Source organism: Sturnira hondurensis, unplaced genomic scaffold (assembly GCF_014824575.4).
Source record: "Sturnira hondurensis isolate 20B ecotype Veracruz unplaced genomic scaffold, ASM1482457v3 Scaffold0014854, whole genome shotgun sequence".
In the NCBI taxonomy this organism is placed as follows: Eukaryota; Metazoa; Chordata; class Mammalia; order Chiroptera; family Phyllostomidae; genus Sturnira; species Sturnira hondurensis.
Genome location: NW_028087485.1, coordinates 1,379,956 through 1,407,035, shown reverse-complemented (window position 1 = coordinate 1,407,035; position 27,080 = coordinate 1,379,956). Strand labels below are relative to the sequence as shown.

Genomic DNA, 27,080 nt, shown 5'->3' with positions numbered 1-27,080 from the left:
GTTTAATTTTTTTGCCATATGAGTGTAAATAAATGAGTAAATAAATATTTATAAAGTGGAAAATATATCTGCTATATAAGTTATAGATATTGTAGATTTGAATTGCTTTATGTATAGCCCACAATAAGCTGAGTGTGTATCAGATGCTTATAAAGTATTTACATATATATTTTTTTAAAGCTGGGGTTTATGTGTATCCCAGCATCTCACCAAAAATCTTATACAGGGGATCTCACATCTAGTAGTTTATTTAAAGGTAAAATGGAAGACCATACATGTTTTTATAAATATACATTTTAAAGGTTAGGAACCCAGTGTGTACATAAAATGAATTGATAGATTTTAATCCAACTTGAAACTCAAATTTTTCTTTATGAGTCCGATTACAGCATGACCAGTAGGTGGCAGTAAAGACTTAAAATAACAAGGAAGGTGGCTAGCTGATAAAACATTTTAAAGTAGAAACTAAACTTTAGAGATGGCTTTTCAACTCTACACCTGCAGACAGCTGGGCTCCAAGTGGCTGGCCGAGCTATCCGAGGCCTGCCCTGCACAGAGGGGAGGTCTGGGGAGATGGAAGGCACGTGGACACTGAGGATACGGGCTCTGGGACTGGGAAGACTTGGACGTTAACTTGGGTAAATCACTCTCTCTGAACTCTCACTTGTTCATCTGTGAAACGCTGACCTACTTCCTAGATTGCTGTAAGAGGAGAAACCCTGAGTTGTAAAGCGCTTTGCTAGCACTCAGAACGCTTGGCGCATGCTGGGCATTCAATGTGGTTCCCCTTTCCTTGGTAGGGGCAGAACTGGGGCTAAAAACCGGGTTTCTTGACTCAAAGCCTTGCTCCCTCGACAAGCACCCATATGCCCAGATGCCCCAGAGCTGACAGCAGCTGAGACAGTCTGAGGGCAGCAACAGCCTCTCTGGTCGTTCTGCACGGAGGGCTTCTGATGGACCGGGCACTGTGTGGAGGCGTTATGGATTGCTACTATTTATTCTGCACAGCCTTTTAGTCACAGTGCCTGGCAGTCGGGAAGCTTCGAATGGGTGGTGACTTCTGCGATCCTCTGGACCCTGCAATGTCACTGGAGGGTAGGCCTTCCACAACTGATTTTGATAATGGTTTACAGAGAAGCATTCACTGAATAGCGACTGCCTAGAGCCAGCCAGCAGGTGAGGCTGGGCTGGAAGGAGAGCCTGTGATGAGCCTCCACACCCCAAATCTTAAAATGCAAATCAGCAAAGACCACCTCCCAGAATGGAGGCTACCGGCCCACCTCAGCTGAGGCAGAGTATTCTGGTGTGTTCCACAGGGGCTACCCATTCACTCCTCTCCGGACAGAACCATATTGTCCACTTAAGCCTGACGTTCTGGGGAAAGGGGGAAAGAGGAAAAGAGGTGTGGAGACAGAAAGATTTGGCTGACTGTCCGCCCTCCCGTGCTCATTCCAGCTGAGCTCCTTTGTTAAGAACAGCACACCCCACACTCCATCTCCATATTTTCAGCTGTTGAGAAAATTGTTTCCACATCACTGAAGCAGCTGCTGATAAATATAGAAAGCTGGTGATTGGCACTGGAATTATCACCAAAGTCAGAAAGAGGTGAATATGGGGCAGTGTCAAGGAAATCCATCCTGCTAGCAAAGGACAAAGAGTCACCAAACGTGAGAAAAGAAAAAGCCAACAACAGCCTTCAACATTCCACCCCCAGCCTTTCGTTCTCGACAGGAGGAGTCGAGTCAAACCAACATCCACGTACAGGCTCCGCATGTCTATCATTCTGTTCGAAGGCAATAAATACCCCTGGTAATAGGGACCCTGCCTGTCTCCTTTAATATATATATATTGCATAGAGCCATGGATATGTGGGCTTCCAAATCATTTAAGTTGGGAAGGGCAGGGCAGGGCAGGAAACCAGGGTTTCCAAGTTAGGAAAGATGTCATCAGCTGGGCGGCACTTGGGGTCCATCAGCCTGAATACCTATGCTTTCCTTGAGAACGATTTCTGCCTTCCTAGAGTTTCCATCTGGGAAGAGTAAGGGCCGAAAAGATGTCCTCTTCTGTGAAGTTGCCTGCCTCTCTGGAGAAGAAGGCTGGGATCTGGAACTCTGGAAAAGGGCCCATGCGGTTACTAAATTCCCATTCATCCCTACCTTTCAGGCCTGCGTGCTTCACTCATAACTAGAGCCACAAATGAAGGTGGAAATCATCCGTCAGAGCAGCTACCCAGATGGGATCCAAGCTACCAGAATATGAAATGAGACTCTTCGTAGCATCGTGGAATTTTTGGCTATGGTCTGAGAGCCCGAGATGGTGCTGCATATTCAATCTCCCAAAGAAGGGTGCTGGGAATATCCTTGCCAGATTTACCGAAAGAGAGCAGAATCCACTTGGTCCCTCTCAGCCACTATTGCCCACCTACCTCGGAGATCAGAAATGGAAACGGTACAGAGGGGAGTCGGCAGAGAGCTGTCCACACAGCAGGAGCGTGGTGGTGATCCCTTTCCTCTGTGGGAAGGGATCAGAGGACCCCGAGAAGAGGAGAGAACTAGGCCTCCTGCTCCCTACTTAGATGTTTAGTAAATGGGGACCCTCAGGCTCTAGGGCTGCTCTGGGATCCCAGAGAAGCTTGACATTAGATTCCTGGACATACTGACTGGAGTGTCCTGGAGCTGGGAAGCTTTCATGAACCAGAAGTCTGGAGCCCGCGGAATGTGGAAGATCTGCAAGGCAGAAAGCTGCTGGAGGCCCCCTGGATGGCAGGCTAAGGAGAAGACAGAAGTGGGAATGGTGTGCGCTTCCACTGTCTGGCTCACCGGGGATGCGGCTGGGTCCTGTGACTGGTACCCATGCCTGAGCATCCTGCATGAACACCTGAGAAAGGTGCCTGACTATGAGGAGACCAGGAGGGAACAGGGCCTGACGCTGGGAAGGGGAGAACAGGTTTGCAACAGCAGGGCCACCAGAAACTGCTTGCTTTTGTCAAGGAATTCAAAATGTGCCCCATAAAAAAAACAACAACAAAAAAACCCAGCCTGTTTTAGCTAAAAGAGAAGCCCATTGATGACAAAGTTACACCTTTTCCCTTCTATCTTGAATTCCCCCCTCCTGGCCCAGACCCCCAAGGAGTCACAAGCTGGATAGGAAGGGAGTAAAGAAAGGATCCAAGAAAAGGCTGGGCCCCCTCCTCACTGCAGGTCTCCAGTTTGGGCTGGGCCTGAGCTGGGAACAGGGTCCAGTTCTGAAACAGACGTGAGAGTAATGTGTTCAGCTAGACCGGACTTTTAAGAGCTGCAAGTCACCGGAAAGCTATGGGATCCACCTAGATAATATTAAGGGTAGGAAAGGGAGCTTCGAAAGAGGATAATAAAAGCAGCAATAGGAGAGAATAAGATTCTTCCTCGTTTTGGCTCATNTAAAAAAAACAACAACAAAAAAACCCAGCCTGTTTTAGCTAAAAGAGAAGCCCATTGATGACAAAGTTATACCTTTTCCCTTCTATCTTGAATTCCCTCCTCCTGGCCCAGACCCCCAAGGAGTCACAAGCTGGATAGGAAGGGAGTAAAGAAAGGATCCAAGAAAAGGCTGGGCCCCCTCCTCACTGCAGGTCTCCAGTTTGGGCTGGGCCTGAGCTGGGAACAGGGTCCAGTTCTGAAACAGACGTGAGAATAATGTGTTCAGCTAGACCGGACTTTTAAGAGCTGCAAGTCACCGGAAAGCTATGGGATCCACCTAGATAATATTAAGGGTAGGAAAGGGAGCTCTGAAAGAGGATAATAAAAGCGGCAATAGGGGAGAATAAGATTCTTCCTCGTTTTGGCTCATTTTATACATTGATTGTACTCCAACTCCACACACCAACTGCGATGAAAGGCTCTGGAGGCAAGGAAACCTGGCGTCCAGTTCCAGCTCTGACACTGAACCAAGGGACCGTGGGCAAGCTGGGCAGCACCTGGAATTCAGTTTCCCCATCTGTAAAATGGGCAGTTTAACAACCCCCATTTTCTGGGGCTATTGTGTGGACTGGTGAGAACGTGTGAAATCACTAAGCCATGTATCAGGCACGCGGTAAACACTCAACGTCTGTCTGCTCCTCTCGCGCTTGTAACGATCTCATACAACACACATTTCCTCTCCCCTCGCACACCACCACAGCCCACTGCCAGCCTCCAGGGAGAGCGTTTTGCTTTCCCTGGTTCCACAATCACGATCATCCTCATACAAACGTCATTATTATTCTAACTTTCGAAAGTCTTGCACTCCCCTTGTCTCAGTCCACTCTTCGGGCTCCCACGAAGCTGGAAGGGCAGTGATTACTCGCGTTCTACAGGTCACAGACCACTTGAGGGCCAGGGAGATCCTGAAGGCCATTTGATGGAAATGCCTCCTCCTATACTTGGGAACCAAGGCCCAGGGTGGACCAGGCTGTGTGCAGGCCACGCTGATCAACAGTGTCCAGGTAACTGCAGAATGGGAAGCTACTGTTCTCAGGTGCACTTGAACCCAGGCCGCTACAGCTGCTGGGCTTCCGTGGGTTTAAAACCTCTACTCTTGGGCTCGCTGCCCTGGTTATTGGCTCTTCTGCTCTTCTCTTTGCCCTTCTGCAAAGGGCAAAAATAGCCATGATGGAACTCGAGCACGAGGCTCAGTGGAGGGTAAAATGATAAAGTTAGAGAATTATTGTGAAAATGATGTAAATCATAAAAGGCACCAGAGAGGGACTTTCTTTTCATAACTGATGCTTTCTGAGATACTAAGATGTTAAAAGGAAATGTCCATAGGGATTTTTGAATTAGCTGAGCATTTTCTTCCTTTACTGGAAAATTTAAAAAACGCAGAATTAAAAAAATCAGGTTTCAGTACTAAAATTGTTGCCCGTAGAAGTTCCAGAAAGTTCAGGCTTTTCCTGAAATCCGTTTTTATAAATAACAATAAGAAAATCTATTTGTCATCAGCAAAGATTAGCACATAAGTTCATAGCTATACACGTGAATGAAAAATAAATAGAAATGAATTCATTTCAGATTCAGGTTGTTATTAATAGAAAGTAGAGTAAGGCTTTGGAGACCCTATAAAATATTCAAGTGGTGCCCTTTTAATAGACTATTAACTCAAGGCACTTGATGCCTGGCTAGGACTCAATCTGGGGAGGTCTAAGGAAGGCAAAAAACAAATTTCTGTTCCATGGTTTGGCTAACTTGAGGCCCTGAATGTAATGATATCGTATCTTGTCATTCAACAGTTTCGAGAGGACCTGGATTGCGCATTATCTTGTGTGATAAAACGGTGAAGCTAGAAGGCTAGAGGACAGATGCTCCGTCCAAAAGAGAGAGAAGGCAGGGACACAGGGGAGCGTGACCTGAACGTGGGTCAGATTCCCTTAGGTTAACAAGCTGCCTTAGACGCAAGCCTTCAACACCTGTCAGATTAGCCTCAGACGCACGGATCCCTTCCTGGGGACTGCTCTTTGGGGGCACACAGGAGTTGCCCACTTTCTACAGGACAGATGTTCTTGTCTGCTACCGTTTGCATTGCCCCACAGGTTAGCTGCCGCCTGTTGTCACGTGGCACTGACTGCGTGCACCCATGTGACCAGCCTGGCCTTTTTTGTGGGCCTTTCAGTTTGCAACCTATGGATTAAAAAAAAATCCATACATTATTTATTATAAGAATTGGCCATCGAATTTTAACCTCTTTAAGGTATAAAGGATTTGGGTATTTAAAAACCTTTCCTTGGCCAAGAGACCACGTCATCCAGTAGTAATAAGAACGTCAATCTAACCAGCGGATCTGGTTGAATGTTGACTTTCTCTCACCTCCACGTGGGCTCTTCAGTGTTGTCAGTTCCAAACCAGACACGTGTGAGTTCGCAAATACTGCCTGGCCACGGTCCATTTTTAAAAAAGGAACTTTAAACCAAGTCACTGAAATAAGTCCACAGATCTCTTTTTTGGCTTGCCCTGGCCAATACCCAGGTATGGGGTCACCATAAGAAGAGATAGGAAAATATAACCAGAAAGAAAGAATAGGTAGAGGACAAAAAGGATGTGAAACTGCTAATATGTTAGGCTAAGCACTTTCCAAGCGTTAGTTTTTAAAGGGACTGGTTTTAACTTCTGAAATCTGATGCTGCTACTGCCAAAAAAGCAGTATGACATCACAAGACAAATACTGGGGGCGGGGGCAGGAGGAGGGGTCAGAACATTCTGGTAGATGCTGTAGTTGCCACTCTGTGGCCAAAGGGTCTCCATGCTACCAACAATTCATCTCTCAAATTCACGAACAGCGGCCCAGAATTATTCTGAGAGTTTTATAGGCTGCTGACTATGTAACCTTGAACTAGACTTGCCAGAATCACCCCGGGGCCCTGCTGAAGTCAGTTGCTCCCTTTGCTGTCCTGACGGTCACGATGCAGGCACTGCACAGCCAGGACGGCCTCTGACCTGCTATTTTAAGGCAGGTTCTTGTTGTCTTTGGAACACAAACACTGCACAACAACAGGTCTGCATGGGCTACAACAGCAACGGGTGACCAACCTTCCCCAGGGTGGTGCAGGGGAGTCCTCTATCATTTTGTGTGTGGCAAAGAGCCCACCTTTCCTCCTTTTCAAGACTATACACGTACTCATAGAATTTAAGTTAAGCAGACATCCTGCCTCTTTACAGAATTTCAGTTACTTTGGTCATGACTGTTATAAGTGCAGACCATTCACACATTGAAAATGTCCACTTCTGATCCCTAAACCAGTGCTCACAAAACTCTGTTAGGAGTATTAGGGATTTTCAAGGTGAAGACGCTCTTTCCTTTAGCCAGGATTGGTGTGTTTTTCTTCCCCATGTTCACGACTAGAATCTGGACGGGTAGTGAAAGGAGCCAGGCGACTCGCCTTCCCTCTCTTCCTACTTGATTATGAAGTTATTAAGCAGGAATCCCCATGGCTAATGCTGCTAGGCCTGTGGGTGAACATCAAAGAAACAGACTTGGTACCCACCCAAAAGCACTGGAATTGAGAGTCTGAGACTCCCGATGGCCTGAGGCTCCGCTAATTGCCCTTGGAGGGTGGCTTTGACGGGCCCACCAATGTGCCACAGCACCAAGGCGTGACGGTGGCAGCTGATGCTGGTGGGCCGAGGGAGGCTTGCTTGGAGCAGCGTGAAGGATACAGGTAACTTACACACAGCAAGGATGCCACATATTGAGAGTATACGTTTATGGAGCAGAATGTATACTTTAAAAAAGATGTTGGAAACTGGTTAGGAGCTGAGAACTCCAGTATCTGCTTAAAGACAGTATCTACTGCCTTGCAAAACAATTTCTTAATTCTCATCTTCTCCATTTCCCTGAACGACAAATGAAAATAATAACAAACCTTTATTTCATTGGGATGCAGTGGAGAGTATTTGATGGGAAATAAAAAGTATCGGCATAAAACCTTAACACTATTTTGTCACCTGCTCCAATTTTCAGGTTCCAAGTCCTATCAAAGGAACTCTGAGTGTGTTCACACACATGCTTTCAGAACTATGATTAAAAGAAGAGGCTAATGGATGGAATAAACCATTATCTTAGTAAGCATACTCACAACTTCAAAATTCCCAGCTAACAGTTTCGAAAGCCCAGCTGCTGGACAGGCCCAGAGGATTGTTGCTTTGCTGGCTCTTCCCCTGCGGGGTCGGTCTGCATTTGTCCACTGTGGTTGCTCAGCATCATTTTTGATGATGCAAGCACCCCTGGGATTGTCCCGAGATTAGAAGTGGGATTCTCTTTTGACTACAAATGCCACCAGGACAGCAAGAGGAAGATAGGAAGCCATGAAAACAAAGCCAAGCACCAACCAATCATGAGATGCCCTCAGAAAAGCCTATGGTCTCAAGGCGGCCTCAAGGATACTGATTTTCAACCTGTGTGGGTGACAAGTTCCACCCGTAACCTCAGTGGGTGAGGGGTTCTTGCCAGGAAGCTTCTCCCAGGACAGGGCAAGCGACCATCCATGTAGCACATGGCTCGTCCAACACTTCTCCATGGGTTTGGTGCACTTCTCCTTTCTGCGTACAATGTGTAATTCAGACGTACCTCGCAAACGTTGTTCTGGGCCTGAGCCACCCCTCAAAAGGGCAATTGTTACACCCACTTCTGCAGAAAGACCATACCATTGAGTCCTAAGCTCAAAGCCTGAGTCCTGAGCCCTTTTCATCCATTTCTGGACAGTGTCTGGAAAAGTTGGGGTAAGACTTCCATCAGTAGGCTGTGCTCACGTGGTCCCCTACTCAATCTATGGCCACAGTGGAGGAGGGAAGGGGATGTAAAGAGGAAGGAAGAGTGGGAGAGTGAGCAGACAAGGGGGGAGAAAGAAGGGTGCCCCAGATGAAGGCTGCTACCTGTGGTCCCTCGGTGGGCACTCAGTGGCACCCACGCCTCAACCTGGCACTCTGTGAACACCAGAGGACGCGGGCCCAGCAGCTCCAGGTTCAGAAAATTAGGGGCCACTGCCTTCAAGATTTGGAATACTCCTTAGCAAACCTTCCTTAACACTGTGACAAAACCCCCAAACACAGACTGAAACAAACACTCACACAAGTGTGTTCACGGCAGTGCTATTCACAAAAGCCAAATGAGGGAAATGAACTAAATGTCAATGAACAGACGAATGGATGAACTGTGGTCTATCCATACGATGGAATATTATTCAGCAATGAAAAGGAAGGACGTACGGATAAACACCACAACCTGGATGAACCTAGAGAACATGACGTAACATGGAAGAAGCCAGAAATAAAAAGCCACATACGTATTATTTCATCGATAGGACATATCCAGAATAGGTAAATACACAGAAAGCAGGCTGGTAGTTGTCAGGGCTGGGAGGGAGAGGGTGTGGGTGCTCAGGGGGTACAGGGTTTTCTTTGGGGTGATGAAAGTGCTTTGGAACAAGGCAGAGGTGGTGGTTGGACATACGCTATGAATGTGCTCAAATGTCCGCTTTAAAGTGGTTAATTCTATGTTAGGTGAACTTTACCTCAATTTTAAAAAAATGTAACAAGAAGATTTGTTCTTGCACTGATTTGCCTAATTTAGTTGTGAACTTTAACCGAGTAAAGAGTTTCATAATTAATCTTTAACTGGCCACAGCCACCCAGCACACCCGAGCTCCTGCCAAAGTGGAAATCAGGCTTGAATTCTCCGCCAGTTTCTCAGATTCAGTAGTCATTAGCAGACGTCTATTCCAAAGATAGGAAGAAGGAAAGAAGGGGGAGCATGTCAGTTTTCTACGCTCATCATGTGACCAGTCGCCTAATATGAATATGGCCGAAGGTCATAGCAAGGGCAAACTGCCCTGAAACTTCAGTCTGGAAAGAATGGGCCTTTTGTTTTGTAAAATTAACATTATGCTATTTAGTGCTTTGGTTTTAAATAGGTAATACATACATATGGTTACACATTTTTTTCATATAGTAAAAATAATTTCCTTTCCTTCCTGCCTCCTAGCCACTCCTTTCCTCCCTGCTGGAGAGAAGTACCAACAGCAATTTCTCAGCATCCCTCTGGGACACTCAATAGCAATGTCCAACCACAGGTATACACAGTAGTCCTGCGAGCAACTAAATCTTTACTGCCACTGAAAAATTAAAAGTAAACTGGGGAATGATAGCTGTTCTGATCGTTAAAATTCTAGTTTCACTGATAAGTTATTAGAAGGTGTGGGCCTCAATACAAAGAGGCATTTCTAATGAGACGAAATAGCAAATAACAAAATACCATTAACTTTCCATCTGCTGATAACACTTCTGAGAAAAGTGATAGGATCTTCATGTCTGACTTGTAATTGGTATGGATTCCAGTGTGAAAAATCTGAATATAAATGTTCCTTTTGCAATATAACTTGCCTCTTTGCGATAAACCTCTGCCTACTATATAAATTTTTTTATTTTTAATTTATGTTTATTGTATTTTCCCCATTGCCATTCATCCCCTCTACTCTGTGAATTCTAAACCCCACTCCAACCGAGCAGAACAACATTGGAGCTGCCACGCCAGGGGCTGGCACCCTCAGTGCCCAGAGAGGTCGGGTCCCCCTCCAATCTCATACTCAGAGGTGGGGAAATACATCCCCTGACATTTCTGCTTTAAAGATAAAACCTGTGATTCTGTTCACCAACAAATTTATCTGAAGCAATAACCAGCTTCCCTTTCATGACACAAGGGAAAAAGCTTATAAATAAAAGAGGGAAAAGTGAAAGTTGAAACAGGCCATTCCACCCTTCCTCTCACGTTGTCTGTCCCTGGGTGATGTGACAAAACCACAAAAGGGACCATCATTCAGGTGGCGGTCGGACCCCCACATCCCGGAGCTGGGAGCTGGGGTGGACGTCCGCAACGGCTTTCCGGGGGTGGCATCCGTTCCCTCGCTACATGAACATTTGTGCACCTGCTGTGTACGCAGTGCGACGCAAAAGAAATACAGCCCTTGTCACGGAGCAGTTCACAGTCTGGTCGGAGAGATAGACACACAGAGCGCTGACCCGTGGGCATGGTTGCCGCACTGGGAAGGCAGGGCGCGACTTTGGTCCTGTCGCCAGGGGGGCCTCGCAGATTCAAGGCTTTTGGCCTTTGTGGGTCACTCAAAAGAATATAGGATATTTGACAAGGAGACGCGTGCGCAAAATGCACCAGGAAGAATGTGTGTAAAAGTGTATACACTTCCGTAGCACTTCGAGTAAAGTCCAGAAGAGTGTGTACCAAAATGGGGTAGAGGTGAACTTGGGTGATGACAGTTCAGGGATTTTTACATCCTTCTTTGTACTTTTCTGTGATCTTTTACAATGAACATTTAAACGTGTTTAAGAGGAGAAGACTGTCATTAGCCAGGTTGAGACGGCTTTGATTGAACTTCCAGAATGTTGGTCTAGAGCCCTATGTGCCAGGCATATGTGCTTGTATGAGAGAGAAAGACAACGGGGTGTTTACATTCAATGAGTTCATCGTCTTAGTGGTGGAGGTGGGCACACTGAAACGATTAAAATGCAGTATGTCCATAGCCGTCTATTAAGTGTGTAACAAAGGACTTGGCTGGTGCTCGGAACGTAGCAGGTGCCCACAGAAATGCGTGCCGAATGCGCAAACAGCATCCCTACTCTCCTTTTGACGTGCTCTTCACTCGTCTTCCTCGTCTCCCTAACCTTGATCGCTGACGATCACTAATTTTGCACACCGTGATTGCCATCACCACCTTCATCTTTCCAGAATGCTGTTTTCATCTGGTCACCCTCTAAAAACTGTCCCCAGCAGCTCAACATTGCCAAACTCCTCAGGGCCTCCTGAGACCCAGCCCCATCGCCCTCTTTCCAATTTCACTTCTCAGGACACGGAGTTACAAAGCCTCTGTTCTGTGGGGTCTCCCCCTGCACTGACTGCTTTGCCAAGTACCCTCTCCACGTTTGTCCTCTCCTCCCATGCAGTATCTCATTTAATTCTCAAACCAGACCTTGGAAGTAATTATTTTCCAATTTTTAGATGAGGACGCTGAGGTGGTGAGACTTCAGACACCTTGACTGAGGCTGCATGGCCAATAAGGGAGGACTAGGACTTGACCCTGGCCCTCTGAAAGGTAGAGCCCAGATTCTAAACCAATGTGCCATACCCTCTCCCTTCATTCCTTCCTGATTCTAAATACCTCCAAGCTCGAGTTCTGGTCTTGTAACTTCCTTAGAGAACCATGGCTAATATTCAGATGTGCTTACTGTATATGCATCTATATACAGATGTGCTCAACCCATTGAGAAGAAACTATTATTGTTTCCCATCTTACAGACAAAGAACCAGGAACATAGAGAGATTGAGTGCTTAAGGCTACACAGCCTGGAAGTGGGAGAAGTGAAATTAGAACCAGCCACCAACCTATCCGAAACACATACACACTCTTTAGCAGCCCCCTACCCGCCCCCCTCTGCTATCCTGACCTACAGGAAGACTGTGTCTAAAGGAAGGGAGGACCAGTCTGTTTTTGGAGACCCTGCCATCAAATATATCACGTAAGTCAAACTCTAGCCATCCGTGGCTGGTGGATGTGTTCAGACCTTCATTGGCTATTATATTGGCAGAAAATTATCACATGAGCAGATAGAGACAGCTACGATCAAGGGGAGAGTGAAAAGATCAGAGTCACAAAAAGTAGGGACTGTCCACAGAAAAATTCAGAAATCAATGCCTGAGCACTAAGTTATTGTTTTATAAGTATACAGCATGCATTTACTCACTTAGCCCTACAAGGTAGTACCTATTGCCACCCCATTTCACAGATGAGGAAGTAGAGGAAGGAGCAGGAAAGAGATTGCCAGCCAGCGGCAGAGCTGGGACCTGACCCAGGCAGTCAGACGCAGGCATCAGATCATTAATATTCCACCTGTTTATCGTTAGGTGCCTTGGCAGACAGATCAGTCCAACCAAACGGGCAAATGATTTTTTTTGAGAGAGAGAAGATAAAGGTAAAACAAAAATTACCTTGTAAATATTAAAAGCTTTGCATCAAATAGAAAAGTAAAATAAGTGAAAAATCCTTCCTCCCCTTTGAACACAGGCACGTGACTCTATCTGAAATGATTTAAATTTGTCCCTGCAAGAGTTCCAAAGGCAGTAAGAATAATGGCAGTGCTTCCAGAGCGGGGAGCGAGAAGAAGGTAGGTTTGGATGTACTGAGCTGTGGGTGTGCCTTGCGTCAATCCACCCAACCCACACACAATCAGGCGCTAGTCAGACACCCTTTGAAATGGAAAGGGTGATTGTAGACTGCAGCCCACTCCTGCTCAGGTGCCTGAAATAGACAGGAGTCACGAAGGAAATGACAACCCAAACCCGATTCCCCATGCTCTAGGTTGCCACACACAGACTCCCCCTCACACGGCTTCTCAACCCATGGGAATCCAGTCCCTCGCTCAAGGGCAAATACCTGGAGGAAGGAGTGGAATTAAGCTTGAGAGGAGTGTATGCAACCTTCTGGTAGAGGGTGATGTCTCCCGGACACACATTTTATTTCCAAAGTATGGATCAGCTAGACATAAGCAATTGATTTTTTAAAATTCTATTCATTGAGTTTTAGAGAGAGAAGGGAAAGAAGAGGGAAACATCGGTCTCTTATTCCACCCATCCACACATTCCTTGGTTGCTACTTGTATGTGCCCTGACCAGAGATCGAACTCACAACCTTGGTGTGTTAGGATGATGCTCTAAACAACTGGGCTACACAGCCAGAGCCTCTGATTTTTTTATTAATAGTTCAAGCAATCTAATTAATGTTCATTACAACCCTGTAAGGTAACTTACTATCATCTCCATGTTACAAGATGGTTATTGCTTATTGAATACAAATTACATTAGATAGCAAGTTTTAATCAACCCAGGGGCAGTTATCCTTAATTGAAGTTGTTTGTTTCTATGAAAAACTTCCTGATGGTTTCCATTGACTGAACTTTGCTCCAACAGGGAGGCAACCGAGGCAGCTAGAAAGTGCACAGCCCTTGGAGGCCGGACACGTGGAAATGCACAGCCCAGTCAGGTCACGGCTCCGAGGCTCGGAACTTCCAACGTTGAAAATCAGACAGCGATACCTACGTTGTCAAATCAGTATCAGGGATGGGAATGGCATCTGGAGGCAGACAGCTGGGGTGTGTGTCCCGGCTCTACCTCTCAGCATCTGTATAAACTCCTGCAAATCATCTAACCTCCATGGCCTTTTGTTTCTTCGTCTGTGAAAAGGGGAGAGTTTTCATACTGATTCAGAGCAATGAGGTTTAAATGTGTGGAAAATTCTAGACCAGTTACCCAGTGCCTGCTACACAGTGGCTATTGTGTGAACAGTGAACAGAGGGGGAGGGGAGGGGGTAACGGGGTCGGGGGAAGGATCATCAGGAAACATGTATAAAGGACACATGGACAAAGCCAAAGAGCGGGAGGAGCTAGGGTAGGAGTTAGGGATGGGTGGTGTGGGGGGAGGGGTGGGGGGAATGGAGATAACTGTACTTGAACAACAACAACGACAAAAAAATTGGAACACAAAAACATTTAAATATAATAAAATAAAACTAGTAAAGGGGGAAAAAGAAAATAAAGTTGATGTAAAGGTTAGAAGAATGACTGTAATGTGGAAGGAAGCACAGAACCGAGTGCCCGAGACGTTGCTGGCACTTCAGTGGGAGTTGCCTCTCTGTAAAAGAGCCACGCAGACAAGGCAACTCCTGAGCAGGAGACTTGGACACCGCGCCTCGGTCTGGGAAGCTCAAACCGAGACTATTTCGTACAAATCACTTGGCTTCTGCCAGCCTCTCTTCACTTCCTCTCTCCCTCTCATGCTGTCTTCACCTGCTATTTGGTGATTATGGAAAACTGGCCACAGTGTGCGGCATAAAACTGTGTTCATTTTTCAAAGAATGTTTCAAAGGAAAAAGAGGACCAGACTCTCTGGGCTCTCTCATCAGCTCTGTGAACATTATCAAAAAAGAGTTTCATTTTTTTGCTTTTATTCAGAAAGCTTTGCCAAGTTAAATATAAAAAAAAAGAATCAAAGTCACATCAGGATAGTTTTAAAATACTGTACAAAGCAGTTCTTCAAGAATCACCAATAATAGCCAAATGTTTTCTAATTATGTTCCACTGAATTTCAGACACTCGCTCAAACCCCTTTGCTCAAGTGTCCATGCGCCCGTGTCGTCTGGGTATTTTGCATGTGCACACCCACACTGCCGAGCTCTCCTTTTGGCAGATGCCCACACCCACAGGCCCCATAAATGCTATTTGAGTGCTTACCTAAATAGACAAGGACTTGTTGAAAATAACAATGACCCGATCAAGGCAGTTGCATGGAACTGGGATTTCAGCCATTGGGAGCAAGGGAGAAACTATGATTTGTGCTAACAATATGCTCACAAGTCATAAGCATTACATCTGCCATTAGAGATGTCGTGAATTGGAGTATGGTACCTTTTTACAGCTACAATTTTCATTTCCTTTTTATTTACATAACCTGTATGCCACATAAAAGCACAAAAATGTTTAGTAAAAATAGGAATAACCATTCCGGTAGAGCTGTGACTAGGAAACAGGTTCCTAAATTGCATGGATGGAGAGGACTGGAAGCCTTTAAAAATATCCTGGCCGGGGTGGCTCAGTGGACTGAGTGCTGGCCTGCACACGGACAGGTCCCTGGTTCAGTTCCCTTGCACGTCAGCGCACATGCCTGGGTTGAGGGCCAGGTCCCCAGTGCGGGGCATGCAAGAGGCAACCACACATTTAATGTTTCTCTCTCCCTCTCTTCTCCCTCCCTTCTTCTCTCTCTAAAAATAAATAAATAAAATCTTAAAAAAATAAACAAACAGTGCGGGTTGATGTTCCTGCCAGTTCTTAAAAAAAAAAAATCCCACTTTTGTTTCCTAATCCAAACGATGAGGAATATTAGATGAAACAAAAGATGGAGCTCCGAACCAGGAGCCCAGAGGCCTGCCCCTAGCCCGGCCCTACTGCTGGGTACTGGAGTCTGCCCTCGGGCCTCAATTTCCCTGCCCATCAAGAACGATCGGTGGACTGAAGGACCCCACAGAATCTGAGGACTCAGCCATTCCTCTTACAGGGCACGATGCTCTCCTACGACTGTCACCCTCTCCTGGCACGGCCTGCTTGGGGCAGAGTAGGTAAGGACAGTGAAGGACTGGAAACCCTACTAGGCATCTAGGACTACAGCACTTTTCAGCCATCGTCCTACCCAGGCCACCGTTATTTGTCAGAAGGGCATAGACGTCCTCATGCTAAGGGCCCGGTTTTATTGAGTAATATGCCCTAACATTTATTTTCTTCTTCCCTCCCCCTGGTCAAAATCCAATTTCTATGCAAATGCTTTAGTCAGAACATTCCTATTTATAACAGGCATCAGGATTCTTCTACTTTAACAGGAAGATTTGGAATCACTGTTACAAACTGTGCAGAATTCCTCCAGAGCAGAAGTAGCTTAACTCATTCTCATGGGCTCAGACCAGCAGGGCATAATTTTTCACCCCCAGGTCTCCCAAGGACTGGCAAAATCCACCAAAACCAAAGCTAACCCCTTGCCTGCTTCCTTAACCCTGGGAAAGAGATGGGGGTCGAGTGTCCTTGTTTGATGCCCAGAGTCCAGGCTACATCTCGCTTAAAGGTTAACTGGCCTACTCACTGTTATTTCCTAAGAAAAGAAAGTGCGATGGACCACTACCCTTCTGTTTGGGGGAGGCTGGTTTCCTCTGGACTCCCACGGGTCAGACAAGACCTGCATGAATAATGACAAATGCCACCACCACATGGCATGGTCCTGCTTTTTCCAGCTAGCTCCTCAGTGTCACCTTGACTGAGCCCCCAAAATGTGGCCCCTTTGGCCTTCCTCCTCCTGCTTTAATTTATTCCACATGTTAGATATGTTTGTGGGTGCATTTCTCGTCTACCTGCTGCCGACAGAAAGTGAGCTTCCGGAGGATGCTGACTTGGTCCTGCCCACACCTGTGTCGCTGGTGTGGACAATGCATGTCGTGGATACTTAGCAAGTTATCGCTCCAAAGGCTAAGGGGCAGAACCCCTCCCAGTGAATAAAGACTATTTAAGGGTAAGAAAGAAAAAAGAATCCGTGAAGGGAAAGTATAAATCATCTCATGTGTCCTAGGCGCAGTGGGGACAGCTTTTGGACACACAGACATATCAATCACATTGCCACCTGATGCTCTCACATCTCGGCCTCCATGACTGGAGACAGCATTTCTAATGTAAAGTTTTTATAATTCCTTGTCCCTCATTTACTGTCAAGAGGCACAGTTCAGTGTCCGATTCTATTTGTCTTTTTGCAATAAGGGAGATGCTGTTTATGGCCTGGGTTTTCATCAAGGCCGCACGTTTTACAACTGGAGATGCCTTGGATAGCCTTACTCTTGGTCTCAGTGAACTGAGTTTCCCAAAAAGCAAGGTGCCTGCCTAAGCTACCTTGGGGCTGTGAGGAGCTCATGTCGACAGGGAGCCGGGCACTTACTGCTGGAGCAGGAGGCTTCCTTGGGGCTGGACGACATCGGCTGGGCACAGAGTTGACAAAGGCAGTCTCTCCCATTGAACGTGACACGGTCTCCAGGGGGAAAGGGGCGCCTGGAGACAGAAAGACATTGCTCTGTGGTTATCCCAGCAATTTCATTCCAGTTTCTTATTCCTCCTGCCTGCTGCCCTCTGGTTCCAATTCACGTCTTGGAGGAGCACCAGCCAAAACATCTGAAATGCCACCTTCCCCAAGCCAGCCAGCTGGCCACGGTCCAAGCAAATAAATGTGCCTCCGCTTGGGAAGGGAGAACGCACGGCTTCCACGGGCACCCGGGGAGTAAAAGGGGGTGGTTCCCCTCTCCTCACTAGTGGGGGGTGTTCAGACGAGTCCCTCACGGGGCACACACAGTAAAATTTTCCGTTTTCCGAATGGGAAGTCCTTCATGAAGAAACATTTTAAATGCCATAGATTCTTACTCAGGCTTAAGGCCTCTCCCAGGAGAACCAGTTACAAGTCAAGCATTAACTCGTTCAGTTCCCAAGACCTATGTGATAAATTATGCCGGATGAGACTTAGTCGGGGACTAAGTCACCCATCTGAATGGGTGACCCGAACAGAGTGCTGGGTGGGACCCGGTCTCTTACGGAGAAAAACGGCAACGCTACAGATATCTGCTTAAAAATTACTATGAGCTTCTCTTCAGAAAGAGAAATTCCTTTCACATGAGATGTTCACTAGTAACAGCAAATTTTGCAAAAAATACTGCCTTCTGCGTGTATGTTATCAGTTTCTTCTCCAGTTCAGCAGGCAGATAACATTTTTTAAAAGTCATTAATTAATAGCCATATGAGTTTCCATGCCTACTTACTTGCACTTGGGCAATTTGCTGATAATCTTCGCAAACCTGAGTTTTCAAATGCCTGATTCTGTCAGCTGGAAATGGGAAACTCATAAGCAAAGCATCCCCACACCTCTGAGTCAGAGTGGTTCTTTAGGTCAGACACAGTCAGCTTCCTGACCTGAGTTTCACTTTCATAGCCGCTATTTCCCCCTTATGTTGCCCTTCGGCAGCCCTGCAGTGGTAATTAACTATGATACACACACAGGAAGTAAATACGGACTAAAGACAGCTCCATGAATGCGGCTGGTGCTAGGCATGGAGGAGAGTTGTAAATGCTCACATCCCTAAATTTTAGAAATGCTGAGCGGAGGTGTTCAGCATTCCATTGTTCAGATAAGGCGCAGAGAGGCCCAGTGACTTGCCTGAATTGGTCAGCTAGGGAGGCCATCCCACTGGCAGCTGCAGGTCATGCCCACTAGCTCAGAACACACTGTCTTTAATAATCAGAGTCCCACTCTGCCGGATGCCCGCAGGACTGCTGGATCCCACTTGATAAACCTGAATGAGCCCCCAGACTGCTCAGTGCGGAGGGCATCAGAGCTGAGGGCCCACAGCACATGCACAGGTTCGTTGCCGCTGTCAGGGCCGGGAGCAGGGTGAGGCCAGCAATGAGCCTAGAGCACAGCATTTAAGGAGGCCCCGACTCTCAGGAGCTGACCCTATGTTGCATGACCCTGAGTGTGGGTGCCCCTTTAAATTGTGCCTCTAGGAGCCTCACTTGCCTCACCCTAGTCCAGGCCCTGCCTCTGATCTAAGCTTACATATTTAAACTTGGATCCTGTACACACCAAGTCAGAGTCCAGTTCTCAACCTGGGACCAGGTCTTCTGGACTTTAAGTTCTATCATTTATACATTTTACCATTTATACATGACCCTGTTCAGGTAGTTTTCCCTTTCCCTATGTCCTCTGCCCACGGCGGGTCACTGTGTCCTGTGATCTGCATGTTTGTAATCGAAACAGAACTGGACGTAGAGTGAGAAACCTGAGTTCAAATCCCAGCCTTGCAACGTTAAGCTGGGAAAACCCCTTAACCTCTGAGACTCAGAGTCACTCATTAATAGGGACACCAATTTCTGATTCACAGGATTGCTAGGGGGGTAAATGTAAATGAATTACATCCTGTGTGCACGCATTTGTCGACTCAGGTAGAAATAATGCCGCTCAGCAGTAGCAGCAGCAATAGTGAGCACCTCTCTGCCGGCTCAAATGCCCAGGGATGCAGTTACCGCTAATAAATGTCCATCCATCCTTACCAACACAAGGATGGCTCAGGGCCAGGATCAGGAGGGCTGTTGGAGTTTATGTGGACCAGGGCCTTCCACCCTGGCTGAGTCACATCATAGTTGGGAACCCTCCAGAAATAGCTCAATAAGCACGAGAGGGGTTTTGTTGTGTTTTGTTTTTGGAAGACTAGAAATGGATATTTTTAAAGAGACCCTCCACAAGGAGACTGCAGTGATCATCCGGGTTTGGTGAATCACTCACATCCAGCACAGCCTCTCATGTCACAGACGAGGCAACCCCCTCAGAAAAGTTAATTCACACAATAATTCACACAAGTCTCAGGTCAGCCTGGGAGGCAGGCTGAGGGGCTGTCATGCAGCCTGTGGGCTGCCACCTGGAAAGGGAGGGGCCAAGAGGACACTTTGCCTTTGATTAAATACACAACAATTTTCATTTCATTAATCAAAAAATTTTAATTATGATTTTTTAAAAATGTATTGAGAAATGGGCTACTTGTTATAAAAATATTAAAATAATTTTATTATGAATGTTTCATCTAAATCTTATTATGATTCATCTATCAGTATTATCTTGCTAATTAATTACATACAATTAAATTTACCTCCCTAGAGTCTACATCTTTCTGGCTCACAAACACGAAATGCTGAGAAACAAAACAAAACACCTTCTCTGCACGGTGGATTTGAGAAAGGGTAGCAACAGGGGGCAGCATCACCACCATCCTGACACTCCCAGGATTGTCCAATCAGAACAGGTCGACAGAGCAGCTGACCCTGGTTGTGGATCTCATCACTACAGAAGTCAAATCCCCCTTATGTTCTACGTTGTGCCGCACTCACGGCAAAAGCACACTTCCCCACTCACACTCCACAGTTCCCTTGGGCCTGACAGGTTGTTTTCACCGAGCTGGTCTGAGAAGAGGTTCCTTTGGAGAGGAGAGATGAGCAGGGAGCAGGTATCTGCAAACTTTTCTCCTAAAAGATCAGCTCATAGATATTTGTTTAAACTTTGTGGATCATATGGTTTTTGTCACAACTACTCGACTCTGTCACTGTAGTTTGAAAGCAGCCATAGACAATTCATAAATGGGTGTGGCTGTGTTCCAATAAAACTTTATTTACAAAAACAGGTCTCAGGTCTAATCCTGAGCATAGTTTGCCCACTCTTTCTGTAGAGTAAATGAGACCACTTTACAGACATGGACATGCACACCCACACACATGCGCATAAGAACGTCTACTTCCAAATAAGTCTTATCTTTTGAATCAGTTATGTCATCTCCTCCCAATGTTTCATTGCTCAGAATGGTTTGAGACCCAAAGGGCTTTCGGGCTTGGTTTCAAGCTACTCAGAATGAGTCCTATTATTTAGTAGAGGGCATCATAAATAACCTTTTTGGACCAAGACAGATATTACGGTAGAAAAATAAAGAATTCTAAGGACACACCAGAAAAAGAATAGTTTAAGACGAAGCACGACTCGAGACTCAAGGAGTGCACGCCGAGCTGCGGCAGCAGAACCCTGCCCTTCTCCGCCGGGAGTCCCTACTTACTTGCAGATGGTACAAGCAAAGCAGTTGGGATGGTAGGTCTTGCCCAGGGCAGTCACCACCTCTCCTTCCACGAACTCCCCACAGCCGTGGCAGCGCGTCCCATACATCCTCTGGTAGTCCAGCGTGCACAGGTATTCCCCGTTCTTTATGAAGAAGCCGCCCTGTGCCAGGTCGCAGCCGCACACTGTGGAGAGACAAGTTCACATCTGGTCACCGTCTGCCCAGCTGCTGGGGCCGTTGCCCTCTGTATGCTGTTCACTTACTCTATGATCTCAGTGGTTTGGGCTTAGGGGTGGGGACCGGCACAAAGAGCTATTTATTATTGGGCTCTGATCTCTCTCTCGCCTCCCTCCCCTTTTTGTTTCCTATCCTCTGGGAGCTATGCAATATCTCATACCAGTAAAATCCATTGGCCAGGTCTCCATGGCTTTCGTGTTATGTGTGAGATTCAGAGATAAGCAAACAGTCTTTGATGGAAAGATACCCTTGGTTCGTGCTGTCTCCACTATGAACAAAGCTGTCCCTGGCAGTGCTATTTAGGAAAGGTACCCACTGCTTGCCCACACAACCGCTTTGTTTGAGCCAAGATTGTTACTGAGCTGAGTAATAAATACCCACTCCAGGAAAATCAGTAGCAAAAATGTCCAACGTCTATTTTTTCACACTCTGGCAGTACTTTCCCACAGCTTTCTCTTTGTGCAGTAAATAGGAGAAGCCGATTATTTATCTCTTACAGAACATGAGATAATCAAAAGGAACAGGCAAAAGAGGAAAGAAAACAGAACGTGCCCAAGATAAAACCACCGTTCGGGACCCTGGTGCATGCAAAGGGGATGCTTCGCTGCGTCTGGATTTAGGTGTCTCTTTCGACCCTGTGCAGCTGCGGATTACACAGACGGGCAGAGAAGCAGGCCTACGACACCAGGGGCTGGGTCTGGTCAACGTGTTCAGACAAGACCAGAGGAGGCAGCAGGAACTTGTCCAAAAGCAAAGCCGGAAAGTCAAGTTGTCTCCTGCCAAAGGACTGGGAAGCCACAGCCAAAGCTGGAAACCTCCGATCTTAACCCCCCAAATGCCAAGGCTGTGGGGTGCCCATATGATTAAGGGCCTTCGGCCAAGAATCCAGGATTCTTCCTGATTGTTCCTGCAAGCAGCTGAGACAGACACGAGTTGGGGTACGGAGGAGGTGAGTTCAATCACTACGCTGCTTGCGTAGAGGACCTATGAGAACCCCTCCAGGACTCCTCTTGTTCCCATGACTCACTAACACATCTCAATGAACTAGTGTTGATCACAGTAAGATCCTGTCTGATGTAACTACTCCCCCCCACTCAGCTAACAGTGTTTACTAATTGCAAGCTTTTTTAATCCTCCACCACCTGAGGACATTTTTTCATTGCTTTGACAGAGAAAGAGAGACAGACAGACAGACAGACAGAGAAAGAACACCGATTTGAGAGGGAAACAGTAATTGGTTGCCTCCTGCACGCACTGACTGGGGATCAAACCCACAACTTGGGTATGTGCCCTGACCAGGGATCGAACCTGCAACCTTTCGGTCTATGGCACAATGCTCCAACCACCTGAGCCACCACACTGGCCAGAGCACTGATTGCAAACTATTAAAGACAGTCAAGGTGACATAGAACCTACAAACAAACTGTCCACTGTGGATTCATGAGTCTTTGTTTAGATCAACACCTCACAGCTACGATGTCCTTCTTTGCAATTTGCAATCAGTTGACCCAAGATGATGGCCTGAGTCCATCACACCCCCACAGGACCATCCTATGAACACTACTGGGATCGGGTTACCTGAAAACAGCGCATGGTCCACCTGCTGCCGTCTCCAACCTGCTGCCTTCTCTAACCTGCCTGCGTCCCCGCTGTCCTCACCCCTGCTTCCCCCTTACCAAATGGGTCCCGTGGGTTGAGGGAATGTGCTGGGGGAAGGACCTCCATCTGACTGCCGATTCCTTCCCCGGCAGTGAGCCCCATCCTGGGGGGTGGAGGCGTGCCGCAGAACGCCCTAGAGATTTCCCTTTGATATTCTTCTGTGTACATATCTTATTTTCCCTCAAGATGACACAGCACTTTCTGGGCAAGAGTCCTCCTCTTCACTTCTTTTGATTCCTCTTCAGGAACCTTCAACTGTGGTATCTAAGGAAAGACTGGGAATGCACTTTTGGAATCAAGTTGAATCGAGCCTCAAACTCGACGGGTTCCCCTGGATTTCAACCTTCCGGGGCATCAGTAGTCAGGATGACTCATCTGCGCTTCCAAACCCTGGTGTTTCTCAACGTCTTGAGAAGTGCAAAGAATAATGCATTGGGACTACTAGTAATTCCCTCTCACCTCCCCTCTAACCAGCTCCGGTAACTTTAAAAATGCACAAGTCCTCTGGAAAGATCTGGCAGCACCTGGGTAGTCTTTATGCCAATACAGATTACTGAGACAGCTTCCAAACAACTTTTAAAGTTTTTAGATTTTTTGTACTTGCTGCTTCCTTAGGGCACCTCTGTGCAGCCTTTTTAGTTCGCATGGCTTTTTGAAGTTGGCATGAATGTGATCAATGCTTTCAATTTAGTTTTGAACAACACAAGAATTTTAACTGGGGGCCAGGAGCCTCAAGTGGGTCCTTTCCTCCATGTCTAGAGCAAGCACTGGTTTTGGGTTTGGGCCTTCTGCCAGCTGGTTAGCCCATCAGAGGCAAAAGGAGTCCTTCGGAACTCACTCTGGGGAAGTGGAGGCTCCGCAGGGGTGTAACCTGGGTTATTCCTGCTCATATCCGTGATAAGGGCCATGTGCTCTAGAAGGGCTACTTGCCCCACAGCCAGGTCAAAACCCTGCTCCACCCTGCCTGGGCCAGCACCATCCCACCGCCTCCCAGCCCCCACGCACTGCGGCTGGGCATGGGGCAAGAACTCAGGTGTGAAACTCTGAAGCGCTCCCTGGCGGACTGGCACGGTGGCCACCAAACACTTCCCATCCTGCTCCTCCATCCTTGACTCCAACTAAACTTTGAAAGTGTTGTATTTCATCTAATATGTTACCCGATTTATTTTCTCAAACCTTTTCTTTATAAAAAAGTACATAAAAAGGTAGACTATGACATAGTGTCTTCCCAAACCATCAAAAATCCCACTGCCGTGGAGGGCGCCATTAAATCAGCCTTCGCTCGAAAGCCAGAGCGGTAGGTTTAAAAGTATCAAGCACTAGACGCCCAGCCCAGAGCTCAAAATAGCCGAGCAGAGACTCGTAAACAATAACGTGAGGGGGCAGCTTCCCACCAGAAATAACTGTTTGCTAATGCATCATCCTGGAAGCAAACACTAACCCTCAAAAAAACATATTGAAATAGTTTTTCACATTAACTTCTAAATGTCCATAAAAATCAACGATCATTTCTGGGAAAGAAGACACTTAGAAGTCCAACCAGATGGCAAGAATGGGCCCCCGAAGCACAGCTCGTATTTAATTCAGAGTTTGAATGTACAATAGTAAGTGAAGAGAATTGGTTGGAAGGGAGTCATTTTGGCACCTCTTTTATCAATAAAACCTTTGCTATATACTGTGTGTTTTTAATACTAGTAAAGCTTCATGTGTAAAAAATGTGAATTATAACCACCTAAAACAGCAAAGATATCACCCAGAATAATTCCTCTCAGTATACCTGTGTTTTGGGGTTTTGTTTTGCCTTCTAAGGTTTGACCCACAACACAACACAGGTGTTAAAGTCCTCCGTGCTGGCACAGGGTACTTCAGTAATGTGGAGTACCAGGCACAGGGCACGAGGGACAACGGAAGGCTGGCCATGCTCCCTGGGACCTTGCCTACCGCAGGCAAGCCTAGCTGTGACGAGCCCACGTGTTTGCATTTTGGGCCCATAGGTAAATTTTGTTCAGATCCATATTCTCCCTAATCCCCTTCCCCTTTTCAGCCCACAGAAAGGTCTGAGTCACGTATCTTTGCCTTTTCTGAACTTCTAGGCACCACGGGGACAGGCTCCATGAGAGCTTCATGGGTGACTATAAGCTGAGCTTGGAGAAAACAGAGGAAGGCACAAACGCATTGCTATTTTTATCAGAAACCACACAAAGCAGTTAGCGGGGGCGTCCGTTCACTGTCCTACTGGGCTCTCCTGCCCACCCTCCCCTGCACCCTCCAAATAAGAGACCCCTCTCATCAGGTGGGCCGCCTGCTCCGCTCTGCCAAAGGCTTTGACTTGCATACAAGGCCTCGCGTCTTCCAAACGTTCTCGTCACTCTTCCTGAACACCAGCGCGTTACTCCTGTCACCCTGACCCTCCCACCCCCTGCCGGACAGACACCTCCTCTCACCTCCTGAGGACGCCAACCCCACCCAGCCTCCCTGGCTTCACTCAGGTTTGGCCTCCTGACGAAACGGACAGCTTCCTCCTGTTCCCCCCAGCTCTGATGCCTCGGGGCTAGGAATAATTACTGACATTTGACTCATATTTCATATATGCTATCTTGTATCACACCTTATACAGCCACTGATTTTCTCCTCGTCTCAATGCAAGTTTATTAAAGGCAGAGGCAACTTCTTATGCTGCTTTATATCTTCCACAATAGTGAAAGAGATGGCAAGTTATTGTCCCTTTCTCCAGATCCCATGTTGCTTTAAATCAGGCTGGCATCTGGACGGTGTGGGTGGAGCCAAGTTCCTTTGGCACAGCATAAGGAAAGAGCATTTCAGCATGACTTTGAACCAGTAATCCTGTCTTTGCTTCTGAAAGCACCTAATTGGCATCGAGGTAGTGGTGCCAAGGTGGCAACTCCACCCACGCCCGACGTCTCCAGTGTTTGAAGACTGAACTTCCTTAGCCACCGCAACCGGCTGCAACTCAACTCAGGAGACCATTTTAGTCCACAGGTGCTACGCAGTGTGGGGTCAGACAAGGCTCTACTTTGTGTTTTAACAAAGCCGAGAAGGCCCTGATTACAGAGCAGAAGAATGAGGCCGGTTAAGCGCTATATGGAAAGAAACTAGAATGGGATCATGGGGTAGCAACAGGAATAATTAAAGCGCTGAGAGAGAGCACTTAAAAAAAGTAGATGGAATTGGGATTACAGCAAAGAAAAAGAGGTTAGGGGAATAAAAGTGTTCAAATGTATGGTGGGTTATTTTAAGGAAATCAATAATCAGCTCTTTTCCATCTGAAGAGGAGAAAATGAGGAAAAGTTTACATGTACCAAGAGATGTAGGTTAGATAAACTTACTTACAGGCATAATCATAGAGGTGATAAAAATGAGGACAGTCTCCTGAGAGAGGCTGTGCCAATTCTATGGTTAGGAAATATTTATGATAGAATAAATGGCTTTTCTATCCAGGATGGCAAGTGTGTTTACCCTTTCGGACATGCACAATGAGATTACTTTTCTGACCTACATATTTAGGTCAAATCACTGGGATGATATTGCACTGAGAAGAACATCAAATTCATCATTTTACCACTTTCTAAAGCTCCATTTTGGAAGTGATATATCAACATAGAGAGTTAGCTCTTATAGCATATAAATCAGATGATATAATTTTCTTTTAAAAATATCTAAATGCAGAAAACCCCTAATCTGTACATTAAACCTCCAATTTCCATCCATTTTACTCCATAAAGATCCATGCATTTTAGAAACGCACATGGAATGACTGTGACCTGGTAAACCTCTCACAGACCCTGAGATGGCAAAATGGAAAGGCAGGGTATTTCCCCCAAACCCCCTCCCAGAGCCAGTCTTTAAAGAATAATTTTTAAAAATGTCTTGCAACTCATTGACAGCAGAAGTTGCAACCTGGATTTTCTAATAGTTTTAGATAAACACTCTAAAAATAATTTTAGTGTTCATGGGTTCTCCTGGTGGATTTGAACATTACAGAGGCCAAGGGATTTCTACGATCTACCAAAAGGTAACATTTTCTACTCCCCCCAGCACACAGTTAATTAAGACTCCCACTGCTAAGGGGCAACAGTCTCTACTCCACCGTGGCTCCACGTGAGGGCTTCTGCTGATCCAGCGCTACCTTGAGGGAAGAGTGTACATGATCTGATTTTTAAACATTTCCATAGACACCCAATGTTCAAAGTCTTTTTAAATCTACGTGGCTATAAATAACATATAACACTAGCTCCATCTTTGAAAAAGTATCAAGTTACTATAATTAATGTTTAAAAAGCCATCTTTCAAATGACAATGGGAACCTCACGGTTCCATTCCCGTCTGGTAGAAACCCACTTGCCCAAGTGAAGACCAACGTCCGCTCCAGCCACACACACCCCTATCTCCACCACCTCCTGCCTTCGGTAAGGCAGCCCGACCCCTGAC

General features: G+C 46.5%; 1 protein-coding gene across 26 annotated transcripts in view; it reads right to left on the bottom strand.

Moving 5' to 3' along the window:
* ABLIM1 (actin binding LIM protein 1) overlaps positions 1-27,080 on the bottom strand; it is a 265,125-nt gene that overhangs the window by 97,888 nt on the left and 140,157 nt on the right. For all 26 annotated transcript variants that reach the window (XM_037063857.1, XM_037063852.1, XM_037063836.1 and 23 more), the window contains exons 3-4: positions 20,736-20,919; positions 17,036-17,145 (exon numbers count right to left, since the gene is read on the bottom strand). In XM_037063857.1, coding sequence (XP_036919752.1) covers positions 17,036-17,145; positions 20,736-20,919 — 294 coding nt within the window. The remainder of the gene's footprint in view (positions 1-17,035; positions 17,146-20,735; positions 20,920-27,080) is intronic.